Source organism: Lepidochelys kempii, chromosome 2 (assembly GCF_965140265.1).
Source record: "Lepidochelys kempii isolate rLepKem1 chromosome 2, rLepKem1.hap2, whole genome shotgun sequence".
Lineage (NCBI taxonomy): Eukaryota > Metazoa > Chordata > Testudines > Cheloniidae > Lepidochelys > Lepidochelys kempii.
Window position 1 is genome coordinate 236,709,414 of NC_133257.1, and position 13,854 is coordinate 236,723,267.

The 13,854-nt window shown below is 45.0% G+C and overlaps 2 protein-coding genes across 13 annotated transcripts in view; one reads left to right on the top strand and one right to left on the bottom strand.

The window, feature by feature from the left end:
• The window catches only part of LOC140907712 (protein adenylyltransferase SelO-like), a 76,626-nt gene extending 63,379 nt beyond the window's left edge, over nucleotides 1-13,247 (bottom strand). Inside the window, exons 1-8 of one of the 5 annotated variants that reach the window (XM_073334292.1) lie at nucleotides 11,939-13,245; nucleotides 10,689-10,807; nucleotides 9,827-9,955; nucleotides 9,345-9,409; nucleotides 9,182-9,238; nucleotides 8,985-9,083; nucleotides 4,618-4,685; nucleotides 3,328-3,415 (exon numbers count right to left, since the gene is read on the bottom strand). In XM_073334292.1, coding sequence (XP_073190393.1) covers nucleotides 3,328-3,415; nucleotides 4,618-4,685; nucleotides 8,985-9,083; nucleotides 9,182-9,238; nucleotides 9,345-9,409; nucleotides 9,827-9,955; nucleotides 10,689-10,807; nucleotides 11,939-12,149 — 836 coding nt within the window. In that variant the 5' untranslated portion in view covers nucleotides 12,150-13,245. Of the gene's footprint in view, nucleotides 1-3,327; nucleotides 3,416-4,617; nucleotides 4,686-8,984; nucleotides 9,084-9,181; nucleotides 9,239-9,344; nucleotides 9,410-9,826; nucleotides 9,956-10,688; nucleotides 10,808-11,938 lie in introns of all 5 variants that reach the window. The other 4 variants (XM_073334288.1, XM_073334290.1, XM_073334289.1 and 1 more) reach the window with 4 other exon arrangements.
• The window catches only part of PDSS1 (decaprenyl diphosphate synthase subunit 1), a 44,091-nt gene continuing 43,139 nt past the window's right edge, over nucleotides 12,903-13,854 (top strand). Inside the window, exon 1 of one of the 8 annotated variants that reach the window (XR_012157590.1) lies at nucleotides 12,903-13,302. Coding sequence is in view for 3 of the 8 variants with exons in the window: in XM_073334305.1 (XP_073190406.1) it covers nucleotides 12,946-13,302 (357 nt within the window). In the remaining 5 variants the exon portion in view is untranslated. The remainder of the gene's footprint in view (nucleotides 13,303-13,854) is intronic. The other 7 variants (XM_073334305.1, XR_012157591.1, XR_012157592.1 and 4 more) reach the window with 7 other exon arrangements.

Below are 13,854 nucleotides of genomic sequence, written 5' to 3' on the forward strand. Positions count from 1 at the left end.
GAACATTTTAATGACTGAATTCTAAACCCTTATAAAAAACAGCTATTTACCACAGTATAATACGTTCTTCGAGAACTGCCTATATGGGTCCTGACAGCAAGTGACATGCAGGTCCTAGGTGCCTTAGCTTGGAACGTTTTCAGAAACTACGGACTGGGGCTGCACACATATAAACTAAAATCCTATGTAGCACAGCCTCAACCATAATTCAGTTCCTTCTGCAAACCAAAAATCTGCTGTAAGATTTCAAAATAAAGGGGACAGAGGGCAGGCAGCATGGATCCAGGCAGGCAATCATCTTGAAGAACCGCTTACTATGTTAAAAGAAAAGGAGGACTTGTGGCACCTTAGAGACTAACCAATTTATTTGAGCATGAGCTTTCGTGAGCTACAGCTCACTTCATCAGATGTTTACCGTGGAAACTGCAGCAGACTTTATATACACACAGAAATCATGAAACAATACCTCCTCCCACCCCACTGTCCTGCTGGTAATAGCTTATCTAAAGTGATCAACAGGTGGGCCATTTCCAGCACAAATCCAGGTTTTCTCACCCTCCACCCCCCGACACAAATTCACTCTCCTGCTGGTGCTAGCCCATCCAAAGTGACAACTCTTTACATAATCAAGTCGGGCTATTTCCTGCATAGATCAAGGTTTTCTCACATCCCCCCCACCCCCATACACACACAAACTCACTCTCCTGCTGGTAATAGCTCATCTAAACTGACCATTCTCCAGGTTTAAATCCAAGTTAAACCAGAACATCTGGGGGGGGGGGGTAGGAAAAAACAAGAGGAAACAGGCTACCTTGCATAATGACTTAGCCACTCCCAGTCTCTATTTAAGCCTAAATTAATAGTATCCAATTTGCAAATGAATTCCAATTCAGCAGTTTCTCGCTGGAGTCTGGATTTGAAGTTTTTTTGTTTTAAGATAGCGACCTTCATGTCTGTGATTGCGTGACCAGAGAGATTGAAGTGTTCTCCGACTGGTTTATGAATGTTATAATTCTTGACATCTGATTTGTGTCCATTTATTCTTTTACGTAGAGACTGTCCAGTTTGACCAATGTACATGGCAGAGGGGCATTGCTGGCACATGATGGCATAGATCACATTGGTGGATGTGCAGGTGAACGAGCCTCTGATAGTGTGGCTGATGTTATTAGGCCCTGTGATGGTGTCCCCTGAATAGATATGTGGGCACAATTGGCAACGGGCTTTGTTGCAAGGATAAGTTCCTGGGTTAGTGGTTCTGTTGTGTGGTATGTGGTTGTTGGTGAGTATTTGCTTCAGGTTGCGGGGCTGTCTGTAGGCAAGGACTGGCCTGTCTCCCAAGACTTGTGAGAGTGTTGGGTCATCCTTTAGGATAGGTTGTAGATCCTTAATAATGCGTTGGAGGGGTTTTAGTTGGGGGCTGAAGGTGACGGCTAGTGGCGTTCTGTTATTTTCTTTGTTAGGCCTGTCCTGTAGTAGGTAACTTCTGGGAACTCTTCTGGCTCTATCAATCTGTTTCTTTACTTCTGCAGGTGGGTATTGTAGTTGTAAGAAAGCTTGACAGAGATCTTGTAGGTGTTTGTCTCTGTCTGAGGGGTTGGAGCAAATGCGGTTGTATCGCAGAGCTTGGCTGTAGACGATGGATCGTGTGGTGTGGTCAGGGTGAAAGCTGGAGGCATGCAGGTAGGAATAGCGGTCAGTAGGTTTACGGTATAGGGTGGTGTTTATGTGGCCATTGTTTATTAGCACTGTAGTGTCCAGGAAGTGGATCTCTTGTGTGGACTGGACCAGGCTGAGGTTGGTGGTGGGATGGAAATTGTTGAAATCATGGTGGAATTCCTCAAGGGCTTCTTTTCCATGGGTCCAGATGATGAAGATGTCATCAATATAGCGCAAGTAGAGTAGGGGCTTTAGGGGACGAGAGCTGAGGAAGCGTTGTTCTAAATCAGCCATAAAAATGTTGGCATACTGTGGGGCCATGCGGGTACCCATAGCAGTGCCGCTGATCTGAAGGTATACATTGTCCCCAAATGTGAAATAGTTATGGGTAAGGACAAAGTCACAAAGTTCAGCCACCAGGTTAGCCGTGACATTATCGGGGATAGTGTTCTTGACGGCTTGTAGTCCATCTTTGTGTGGAATGTTGGTGTAGAGGGCTTCTACATCCATAGTAGCCAGGATGGTGTTATCAGGAAGATCACCGATGGATTGAAGTTTCCTCAGGAAGTCAGTGGTGTCTCGAAGGTAGCTGGGAGTGCTGGTAGCGTAGGGCCTGAGGAGGGAGTCTACATAGCCCGACTTGATTATGTAAAGAGTTGTCACTTTGGATGGGCTAGCACCAGCAGGAGAGTGAATTTGTGTCGGGGGGTGGAGGGTGAGAAAACCTGGATTTGTGCTGGAAATGGCCCACCTGTTGATCACTTTAGATAAGCTATTACCAGCAGGACAGTGGGGTGGGAGGAGGTATTGTTTCATGATTTCTGTGTGTATATAAAGTCTGCTGCAGTTTCCACGGTAAACATCTGATGAAGTGAGCTGTAGCTCACGAAAGCTCATGCTCAAATAAATTGGTTAGTCTCTAAGGTGCCACAAGTCCTCCTTTTCTTTTTGCGAATACAGACTAACACGGCTGTTCCTCTGAAACCTGTTACTATGTTAAGTAACTGTTATTTCTTCTCTGAGCACTACCTGCCTGAGTTCCTATTGTAAGTGATTAGCAAGCAGTCTATAGATTCAAAGGAGGAAATTCCAAGGAATCTTACTTGAATAAAAATCACAAAACAGCTCTCTCAAACTGAGCAACAAAACTGCTTATGGGACAACATATTTTAACGATCAGAAAACTATAGTATTGTTAAAAAGCTTATAATAGTTCTGCCATCGTTTGTTACCCACATACATTATTCCCTTTTTAATCCTGCATACTTCTGGAAAATACATATTGCAGAACATACTTCTGTTATTATTATATTTCATATTTATATAACAGTAGCACACACAGGCCCCTATAAAAACTTTTACAAACTGAAGCCCCCATCCTACAAAAATGTATACAATTGCTTAGTTAATGGGACTACTCGTGTGTAAATTTAAGCCCGTGCGAACGTTTTTGCAAGGTCAAGTCCAAACAACTAAATGCAGCCCTTACCATGAATATCTGGCATTTGAATCTTTATTAAATAGTATTTCTTTCCTTATAAGTAAATAGCAAAATCAGGTGAATCAGTCCAATAAGTGATCTTCCCAAATTACTACTGGACATACATGTTTGAATAGGTTTTATTTATATTAGAATTAATATAATTACTATGAAGATTTCATTCTAACCTTTGCAAGTCCAGTTCCCCAGAATGAGCTAAAATTTCCAAGGAACCTATACGAAACCATGATTTGGCAACACGTAGGACTACTGCACCTTAAACATAAACATATACGTTAAATTTAAATAGCTTGCTGATACACATGCACGCACATACACACAAACATACACATGCATTTTATATATATATATATATATATATAAAAATAAAACTAAAAACCAAATATGAGTGTGTGTACATCATTAAATTCCCATACAAATATTTTAACACTGTTTAATTTGCTTGAAAATGACTGACACACATAAACCCATTTAAAAAGGAACAGGAGCTTATATGATATGGAAAATTGTGCATTTAATTCCAAGAAGAAAAAGGGAAAAACAAGTAAGAAACAATGAAGAGGAAAATGGAAGAGGCAAAAGAAATGAAACGGAGGGAGTGAAGGACCTAAATTTCAAAAGTGATTAGTGGTTTTGGGTACCTATTCACTTTTGAAAATTTAAGCCTATACACACACAAATTAAATTCAAGAAAAGCCATCCAGTTAGAAATAGCATCACTGGTCACACAAGCTAATTCAAACAGAGGAATGTAGCAGGACTGTTATGGAGGGCCCTAATGAACTAACTTAAAGCAGAGAAATAAGACAAACATACTAAAAGAATAAAGGGGGAAAAGAGAAAAGTCTTCTTTGGGCATTGCTATGTTCCAGATTTTTCCATTAATATATTGCAAGTTGCATACCTCTTCGAAACCTTTTCCAGGGGAAGACAACCCTCTTGCTTCTCCTTCCATTCCTGCCCTGCCCTGCCCCCTCACCCTTTTCCTCCAACACATCCACTTTTATTTGGTATAAAAATCATAAGCAATTTCAGCTTCTCCCTTTAACATCTTTTCTGCCCTCTCCCTACCTCAGTTAGAGAACAAGTATTTTGTAGCAATAATTAAGTTAAGACTAGGGTTACCATATTTCAGATTCCCAAAAAGAAGAAACTGATGGAGGGGAACTCCATCAAAATTCACCCTTTACCTCTTTTGTTGTGGCTGTTGTGATCAAATTTTGAAAGAGAAGAGACACCACACATCAGGTATGTCACACCTACAGCAGCCTTGACCACAGGAATTTTAAATTAAGAAACATTTGGGGAATGATTTCCTCAGGGGGAAGTATAGTATCTAAATAAGGACTCTCTGGAAATGAGATGATTTGGTGCATATTTTCATTCAAAAATATAGTGCACTTTCCAACTACACAATGTCAAAAATCACTGAAGAATATTTTAAATGCACTGATTACCTCTTTCTTTCTTAACACTTCCATTGTAAAACTGGTCTCTCCAAACATCATCATTACTTACAACTAAGCTGTAAGAGAAGAGAAAAAGCCGTGAAAGATGTCTGAGCAAAAATATTTTATACCCAAATGCAAGTCACATTTTACAATTCTATTTCATTTTAAAGAAGAAAGAAAAGATGAATAATTGGTGTGCTGGTATGATTGAGTCTTTACAAAGAATATAGGCAGGTGACAAGATGAGGTTACAGCTTATTAGCAAAATGTGTTTGTTTCACCTTTACCTTATCCTCCAACCCCACAACCCATCCTTTGCCTGTTTCTTTCATCTGTGCCATCTTGTCATAATCTTAAATTGTCAGCTCTGGGGCAAGGACTGTCTTTTTTAATTTGTGCTGTAATTTGGGACTTTGATTATTGACTAATACTGTTGTAAAATAAATAACAATCATAGTTGGCGAGTTATATGGGTCCATGGTGCCTGGGCACCAGGAATATTCCTGGCCCAGGGCCCAACTCCAGCAATGTTTGAGACCGGGTCTCTCCCTAAGCCCCAGCTTCCACCCCTGGGCTCTCCCCTCCGCACATCCCCCGAGCGATTTACAATGGACCGGGGCCCCCACCCACCCACCACTGTCAGTGCAGCGGAACTGAGGGCTTCCTGCCTGCTCACTCCACATGGCTAATGGCCCCTCCCTGCGGCCCCTGGGCAGGGTGGGTCTGTGTCTACACCCGCTGCTTCTGCGCCAAGCGCCCTGCGGCCAATAGAAAGCTGCAGGGGCAGTGCCTAGGAATAGCAGCGCGGAGGCCCCCTGGCCAGGAGCCCCAGGTAAGCACCGCAACCCCCCACCCCCTCCCAGAGCCTGCACCCCCACCCCTTTCCCACACACCCCCTCCTACCTCCAAACTCCCTCCCAGAGCCTGCATCCCCACCCCTGAGCCTGCACCCAGACTCTGTCCCAGAGCCTGTACCCCTCAACCCCTCCTGCATCCCCACCTCCCCAGCCCAGAGCCTGCACCTCCACCCCTTTCCCCAACCCAGAGCCTACACCCAAACTCCCTCCCAGAATGTGCACCCCCAGCCCAGAGCCTGCACTTTGCTCCTCTCTGCCCTCTACCCAGAGGTCCCCGCCCACGCCTGCTCCTCTCTGCCTCCTCCCCCAAGGCCAGGCCCATCAGCCGCTCGCTTCTCTCCACTTGCCTCCTTCCCAGAACGGGGGGGCCATGGCCCCATTACTTTTTCCTGCCTTCGGTGAGAGATGGGGGGGAGGGAGAGACAGGATTGAGCAGCGAACAGGGGAGGCCTTGGGGGAAGAGGCAGAGTGGGTGTGAGAAGAGGCGGAGCGAGGGAGGGGCCTCAGGGAAAGAGGCAGAGTGGGGATGAGCGGAGCACAGCCCCGCCCCTTTCTAAGGAGCTTCACTTTCGGCGCTTCAAAGATAGCAGTGGGCAGGCACGCCTACGGAGGGGTGACTCGCACCACATCCATGTCATTTCCCCCCTGCATGGCCAGCCTTTTTTGTGGAGGCTTAGCCTCCTCTGGCCTCTTATACGCGCTGCCCTACATTCTGAATATCCAGGCTGTATATAGGTAAGGTGAATTTCACCCTGAATCCTTATTAAAAATAAAGGTCACCTTACAGATGGATTCACCCCACTAACTTCATGTGTTGTTTTCCCAATTAGAAGCCCCAGTCTATGACTGCAGTGGTGCCAGATAAAGATATTTTCTTCATCTGGCACCGCTGCAGATGTAGGCTGCAACTTCCAGTTGGAAACACAGCACATGAAGTTAATGGCATGAACCCACCTGTAGGATGCTCTTCTTGGCTGAGTTATATGGCCCTTTCCCACATTTCTGCCAAGACTCAGCAAGAACTTTGTAAATGGATTAAAATTGTTGAGACACAACAGTTCCCCATTGGGACGAATATGGGTATCAACTGGGTTTCTTCAGTGAAAACTTTATAAAACAGGTCTGGTGGAAAGAGTCAACAGAACAGCCTTATACAGTGACACTTTACCAACTTGCCAAGTATAGTGGGCTAAGGAATATTTTGTACACGACAGAATTAGCACACAGTTAAGGAATAATGTTTGATAGTATCTCTGAAGTGAACAATTTGTCAAGACAACAGTATAGGAAGGACATAACCTTGCCATAAGCTCTCACACTGATGTCCACACAGATTTGTGGTTTTGCATCAATTACTGACACTTTGGGACCTTTTGTTGAAATGAGTGAACAGATCTTCCAACACGTTATTTACAAACATTGCACTCCAGCAGAGTAAATGTGTTAAAACTAACAGGCGTACTTGTGGCACCTTAGAGACCAACAAATTTATTTGAGCATAAGCTTTTGTGAGCTACAGCTCACTTCATCAGATGCATGCAGTAGAATATACAGCGGGGAGATTTTTTATATACACAGAGAACATGAAACAATGGGTGTTACCCTACACACTATAATGAGAGTGATCAAGTAAGGTGAGCTATTACCAGCAGGAGAGGAAAAAAACCTTTTGTAGTGATGATCAAGGTGGGCCATTTAGTAACACTCAGTAACAGAGGCAAATAAAGGTGGCAATTTTGCAACAGAAAAGTTTCAAAAACAGACTCCAACGAGAAACTGCTGAGCTTGAATTAATACGCAAACTAGATACCATGAACTTGGGCTTGAACAGAGACTGGGAGTGGCTGGGTCATTACACATATTGAATCTATTTCCCCATGTTAAGTATCCTCACACCTTCTTGTCAACTGTCTAAATGGGCCATCTTGATTACCACTACAAAAGCTTTTTTCTCCTTCTGATAATAGCTCATCTTAATTAATTAGCCTCTTACTCCACTTTTTTATGTTCTCTCTCTATATATATATATATCTTCTTACTATATGTTCCATTCTATGCATCGGATGAAGTAGGCTGTAGCCCACGAAAGCTTATGCTCAAATAAATTTGTTAGTCTCGAAGGTGTCACAAGTACTCCTGTTCTTTTTGTGGATACAGACTAACAGGGCTGCTACTCTGAAACCTGTGTTAAAACTAATGCTAGAGATTTGCAGGCACTCTGCAACCACAGAAACCACAAGAGTTTGCATTGTGACAGCTGAGTACAATGCATTTGCAGCAGAATGTTTACTTTCTGTGGACTCTGAAACACATGAGCCCCCAGACATGACCAACTCACGTGGAACACAAAATAAATGTCACAATTTTAACCAGACATCTTGAAAGTTTTTGTTTTACAGAATTCTAAGAAAGAAAATAGATAAATGTGCTTATTAAAGTTTCTATGTGTCAAGCAGATTTGATTTTTAATTTTTTTTTTTAATATGACCACCTGTGGGGTTTTTTTTTATCCTGGAGGACACTAATGACAAGTGTACTTGGTTGTTGCTTTTATCTCAGATTTTGTGCAGTGAATTATATTCAACATAAGTTTTAAAAATCCTGTAATAATTAAGAAAAGTATCAGATCACCTGAAAGGGGCACCATCAACCTAAAATGCATATTTCTAGCTTAAAATAAGTTTTTCTATCTATGTTAAAAGAAACACCCTAAGGTTATTGCAATTGAAAGTTATGAAAGACAAAAAAGTTCTCTATTTTTGCCATTTGTTTACTTTGTGTATATGATAATACTTGCAGATTGTCATTTTCACCTTTTTTCATGTGTAATGATTTAGGCTCTGATCCTGCAAAGACTTACACAGGTGCTTATTTTATGCGTGAGTAGTCCCACTGACTACTCATATACATAAAGTATGAGCATATTACTTAAAGGATCAGGATCTGAGTCAGTTAGTTCACGCTGCTCCTTGTGCAGGTGTTCCATATAGCAACAGGTGAGAGTTTAAAAAAAAAAAAACATTTAAAATAGAAATTGTGATTGTAATACCAGACAATGGAAGGGGAAGTTAGTGGCAGGTGTTGTTTCTTAAATTAATTTTAACTCATTTTTGAGAGCTGAGTAGATTTCAAGTTGACCGTGTCCCTTTAAAACACAACCGTCTCTCACCTTCCCTTGCATCCATTCACAGCTGTTCACTCCAAAACAGAGAAAAGTATAGCAAACAGTACCATCAACAAAAATGTATTTGCAAATCACTTCAGAGACAAAAGTGAATCAATTCGTAATGAAAATTCTCAAACCTAGCATCATTAAGAAGTTTTACCAATCTCAAAAAATGGAGGGGTATATTTTGGCACTAGCTGTAACTCTGCATTTAGAAAAAATCTCTCTCTAAGAGATTAGCTACTCCACTTCACTGATTCACAGCTCAAGACAAAAAAGCCCAATCCCAAAACTCAACTTCATAGTTTCCATAAACATGAATGTTGCAAAAGAGAAAAGATGGGTAATACCTAGCTGCTCTGCTTGTAGGAATTCCAAGGTAGTGCATGGCCTCACTGCACAAAAATTCTCGCACAGAGGAGCGAAGCACAGCTCTTCCATCACCATTTCTACAGAGAACAAATGGATTGGGAATATTTTGTCTTCTGTTTTCAAATATGTAGAGAAAACATCCAACTTCTGTCTGTGTGAATTAACTGTACTGTACCTTGAATATGGAGTCTTTCCTGAACCTTTCAACTGTAATTCCCATCTTTCACCATACCTACATAAACAACACTAGTATTTATGATACATACTGGGATATCCACATGTCAACCAAATATTACATAAAATGCTATATGATCATTTTAAAATAAAGCACGCTGTACCTGTTTGTGTACACACCAATCAAGTGGGCTCTTCCATCACCCAGCTGACCTGCCCAACTACCAAACTAACAAGAACAGAAATTTTAAAAATTAAGTCATTTTCTTCTTGCTATCATTTACATGTTAGGACATCATTAACAAACATCTTAACATGACCTATATGATACAAATAATGCTACAGTTGCTCAAGTAATTATTAAGGGATTGATCCCCCAAACATGTTTCAACATAATCCTGCACATGCTTACTGTTTGCTTACTGATGAAGATTTACTGAAGTTAATGGGTTTACTCACAGGAGGAAACTAACCAAGATTTACAATTCCCTCCCTTTTCTGCCCCTTACACAAGACAGAATGTAAAATTACAATCTAGCCCTCAATGAGCACTGAGTATTTTTACAGTTTCTCAAGACATAATTCAAATGGTAAATGCCAGCACATAAATCCATATTATCATGTGCAGAACAGGTATTATTGTTACCTGATGGCCTCCATACCTATGGGCCAGAGGAATAGACCCTAAAACCACTTTCCCACCACTGACAAGCTGGAGAAAATCGTCTGTTTGTTTGACAGATACATCAAGGTCCAAAATGCCTTCCAGAACATCCTGAAAAAACAGAAATTATTTAGGTTTCAGAGTAACAGCCGTGTTAGTCTGTATTCGCAAAAAGAAAAGGAGTACTTGTGGCACCTTAGAGACTAACCAATTTATCTGAGCATGAGCTTTCGTGAACTACAGCTCACTTCATCAGATGCGTACTGTGGAAACTGCAGAAGACATTATATACACAGAGACCATGAAACAATACTTCCTCCCACCCCACTCTCCTGCTGGTAATAGCTTATCTAAAGTGATCATCAAGTTGGGCCATTTCCAGCACAAATCCAGGTTTTCTCACCCTCCGCCCCCCCTACACAAACTCACTCTCCTGCTGGTAATAGCCCATCCAAAGTGACCACTCTCTTTAAAATGTGTATGATAATCAAGGTGGGCCATTTCCAGCACAAATCCAGGTTCTCTCACCCCCCTCCAAAAACCACACACACAAATTTAAACGTTACCAAAGTTCTGATGATAGGGAGATTTTGTTCACGCTATTCTTTGAGTTAATAAGAGACACCACTAAAATGAAGGTGCATGATATACAAAGCTTATGCTCAAATAAATTGGTTAGTCTCTAAGGTGCCACAAGTACTCCTTTTCTTTTTGCGAATACAGACTAACACGGCTGCTACTCTGAAACCCATAGTATATTTTGTGTTCAAAATTTTCTATTAATTTTAAAGATACATATTAATAAAACAGGAACACTATATTCTAAGAAATAAATAAATCTAACCTTTGAAACTGCTACAAGAAGAACTCTGGATATAAAAGGAGTAGGGTAGGCTACAGAAAAAATGCAGTCTCGTACTTTACGAATTGAGTTTTCTGGAATAGTATCAACAGGCAGCATATCTGTAAAAAAATCCAATGAACCTTTTAAAAAAATGTTATGAATTAACCACATTATTAGAGATATATTATTTTCCCTAAAGGCAAAATAAAAATAGAAAACACAGGAGACAAAAATGTATCATGTTTTAGACAGTAAAGGCTGGATCCTCATCTGTCTACAGTGTAAAGCAGATTTAAGTAGTTTATACTACTTATGCCCTCCAAAACAAATCTAGGGTCAACTGGTGGTCAATTCCCCCCCACCTCCCATGCAGTTTAGAACAGCCTCAGGGCTGATACAAATTGCACACAGTTGTAATGGCCACTAAGGGTATGTCTACACAGCAAAGAAAAACCCATTGCTGGCCCTTGACAGCTGACTTGGGCTCATGGGGCTCTGGCTGCGTGGCTTCTGTATTGCTGTGTACACTCCTGGGATTGGGCTGCAGCCCAACCTCTGGGACCCTTCCACCCTGCAGGGTCCTAGATCTTAGGCTCAAGCATGAGCCTGCAAAGCTATACAGCAGTAAGCAACCCCATAGCCTGAGCCCCACAAGCTTGAGTGGGCCATTATGGGCCAGCCACGGGTTTTTCTTTGCTGTGTAGACATTCCTAAAAGGCGATTTCAACTGCCAGGAATTCCCCAAGAGCAGCCACACCCTCTTTCCCCCACAATCAAAGTCCCCTATGCAAGGAAGCAACACAATTGCAGCCATAAGCATAGGGGACATACAGCCAGAATACTGATCTGGAGACTCCCCTGTGCAAGAGTGATCCCCAGGTAGCCAGTTAGCCAACTTTAAGTCTGCTTTGTGTAGTGCAAAGCAGCCTTAGCAGGGCGCACAGTCTGTGGCTCTTGCTGCAGCATAGCCTGTCCACTCCAAATTCAAACTGGGACAGCCCTGGCCCATTACTGGATAAGTGGTACTGTTTAACACAGCTACAGATCTCTAATACAAGGATAAAAAGACTAAATAGTTTGCTGTGGTCAATGTTGGTTGTAATTTTAAAAGTAGTACATGAGCTTGACGCTGTCTCTCCCTAACCACCAAATACAGTTCTTTCCAAATAAAGCTGCAGGCAAATTTAATAAGCATTTTAACAAAGACCACAGTCCAGCAAACAGAAATAGTTGTGCAATATAAAATGTACCTATGAGGCTTTCTGAAGAAAGGCTCCACATACTAAGACTATTTGTTTTTCTTTTTCTTTCACAATAACCTTGGTCAAGGTTTGATTTATTGCTGACAGGAATTCCCCTGAAACTCCCTGCTGCACCTATGGAATCCAGGAGGCAGCATCCAGCCTGACAGATCAGCACCACCCAGGTGAGGAACTGGGCAACTCCATGGCACCCGGACATGCTGACACTGGAACTTTGCTTTAAAGATTGCCAGTCAGTACAGACCCAGGAGTCAAAACAGTAGTAACGGGGACCAAACTCTTCTTCTGCAGGAAAGATCCTTCAGGCAGGGAAAAGGCTCATTAAGGTCAGACTAGAGGATTACAGTGCTCCCTTCTAATACATTTAATTTATAAACTAGAGATATTTTTCCCCTCACTTTCTCTCCCTCCTCATCTCTCTAGCCCCATCTATTCTACAGTGGCAATTTGCCTATTGTTCTGAAACCGTTTTCCAGAACTGCACAAAAATGGTTTCCAGGTGACTTGGTTGTGCCGGGAAATGGCCTGGTCTGGAGAAGGTTTTTTAAAAAAAAACCAACATTTTAAAAACGTGACGGCCTGACCATCCCACCGGGCTCAGCGGCCTGACCCAGCACAGTCTAGAGGCTCAGTTCAGAAAACAGGCAACGCGCCAGCGGCGACAGGGCCCCCGCGGAGCGCGTGTGACCCAGCCACAGCCCAGGGGGGCGGTGAAGGCGCCCCACAGACGGGACGGCAGCAGGCACAAGCCCGGCCCCAGGACCAGCCTGGCCAAAACCGGCGTCCGCTTTGGCGGCACGGCTACGCCCTGTCACGCCACGGAAGTACTTGGCATCTGCCTGCCCCTGCCGGGGAGCGTCTCCCTGGTCTGTGCCCCGCTGCGGGCGGCAGGGAGGGGGGTGGCTATCCCGCGCTGCGCGGTATCTTCTTCCGGGGACCCGCTTGGCTGCAGGGGCCGAGGACGCAGGGGTGGGCGGCTCCCCGCAGGGCTGTGGATGGGGCCTGGCTGCCCCTGCTCCTCACCCTCCCCACGCCCCGCTGGCACGCGCAGTATCCCGGCCACGGCGCCACCCCGCCCCGAAGGCGGCTCCGCCCCCCCCGGCCGCGCCCTGCCCGGACCTGGCCCGCGGGGGAAAGGGCGGCTGAGCAGCGTTTCCGGGTCGCGGCGGGGCCGGGAGGCGCAGCGGGTGGCGGCGCTGGGAGACGCCATGGCCCTGTGGTGGTGGCGGCGCTGCTGCTGCTGCTTCTCCTCCCGGGCGCCCGCGTTCGGCTCCCTCCGGAGCCTGCTGGAGGCCGCAGGGCCGCGACTCGGCTGCGGGCCCTGCGCGGGGCGGGCTGCGGGGAGAGCCGAGGTGAGCGAGCGGCGCTGCGGGCAACTAGAGGTCACAGGAATGAATGGGAACCGCGGGGTGGGGCGCCGGGCTAAGGAGTGTGTAGAGGGCGATGGGTGCGGGGGGCACTGGGTTAGGGGGCATGGGGGGGTGCGGGGGGCACTGGGTTAGGGGGCATGGGGGGGTGCGGGGGGCACTGGGTTAGAGGGCATGGGGGGTGCGGGGGGCACTGGGTTAGGGGGCATGGGGGGGTGCGGGGGGCACTGGGTTAGAGGGCATGGGGGGTGCGGGGGGCACTGGGTTAGAGGGCATGGGGGGTGCGGGGGGCACTGGGTTAGGGGGCATGGGGGGGTGCGGGGGGCACTGGGTTAGAGGGCATGGGGGGTGCGGGGGGCACTGGGTTAGGGGGCATGGGGGGGTGCGGGGGGCACTGGGTTAGGGGGCATGGGGGGTGCGGGGGGCACTGGGTTAGGGGGCGCGGGGGACACTGAACTAAAGGCTGTGGGGTGCGGTATGGTGTGCAAGGAGCACCAGGTATGGGGCTGATGGGGTGCAAGGGGTACTGGGCTAGTA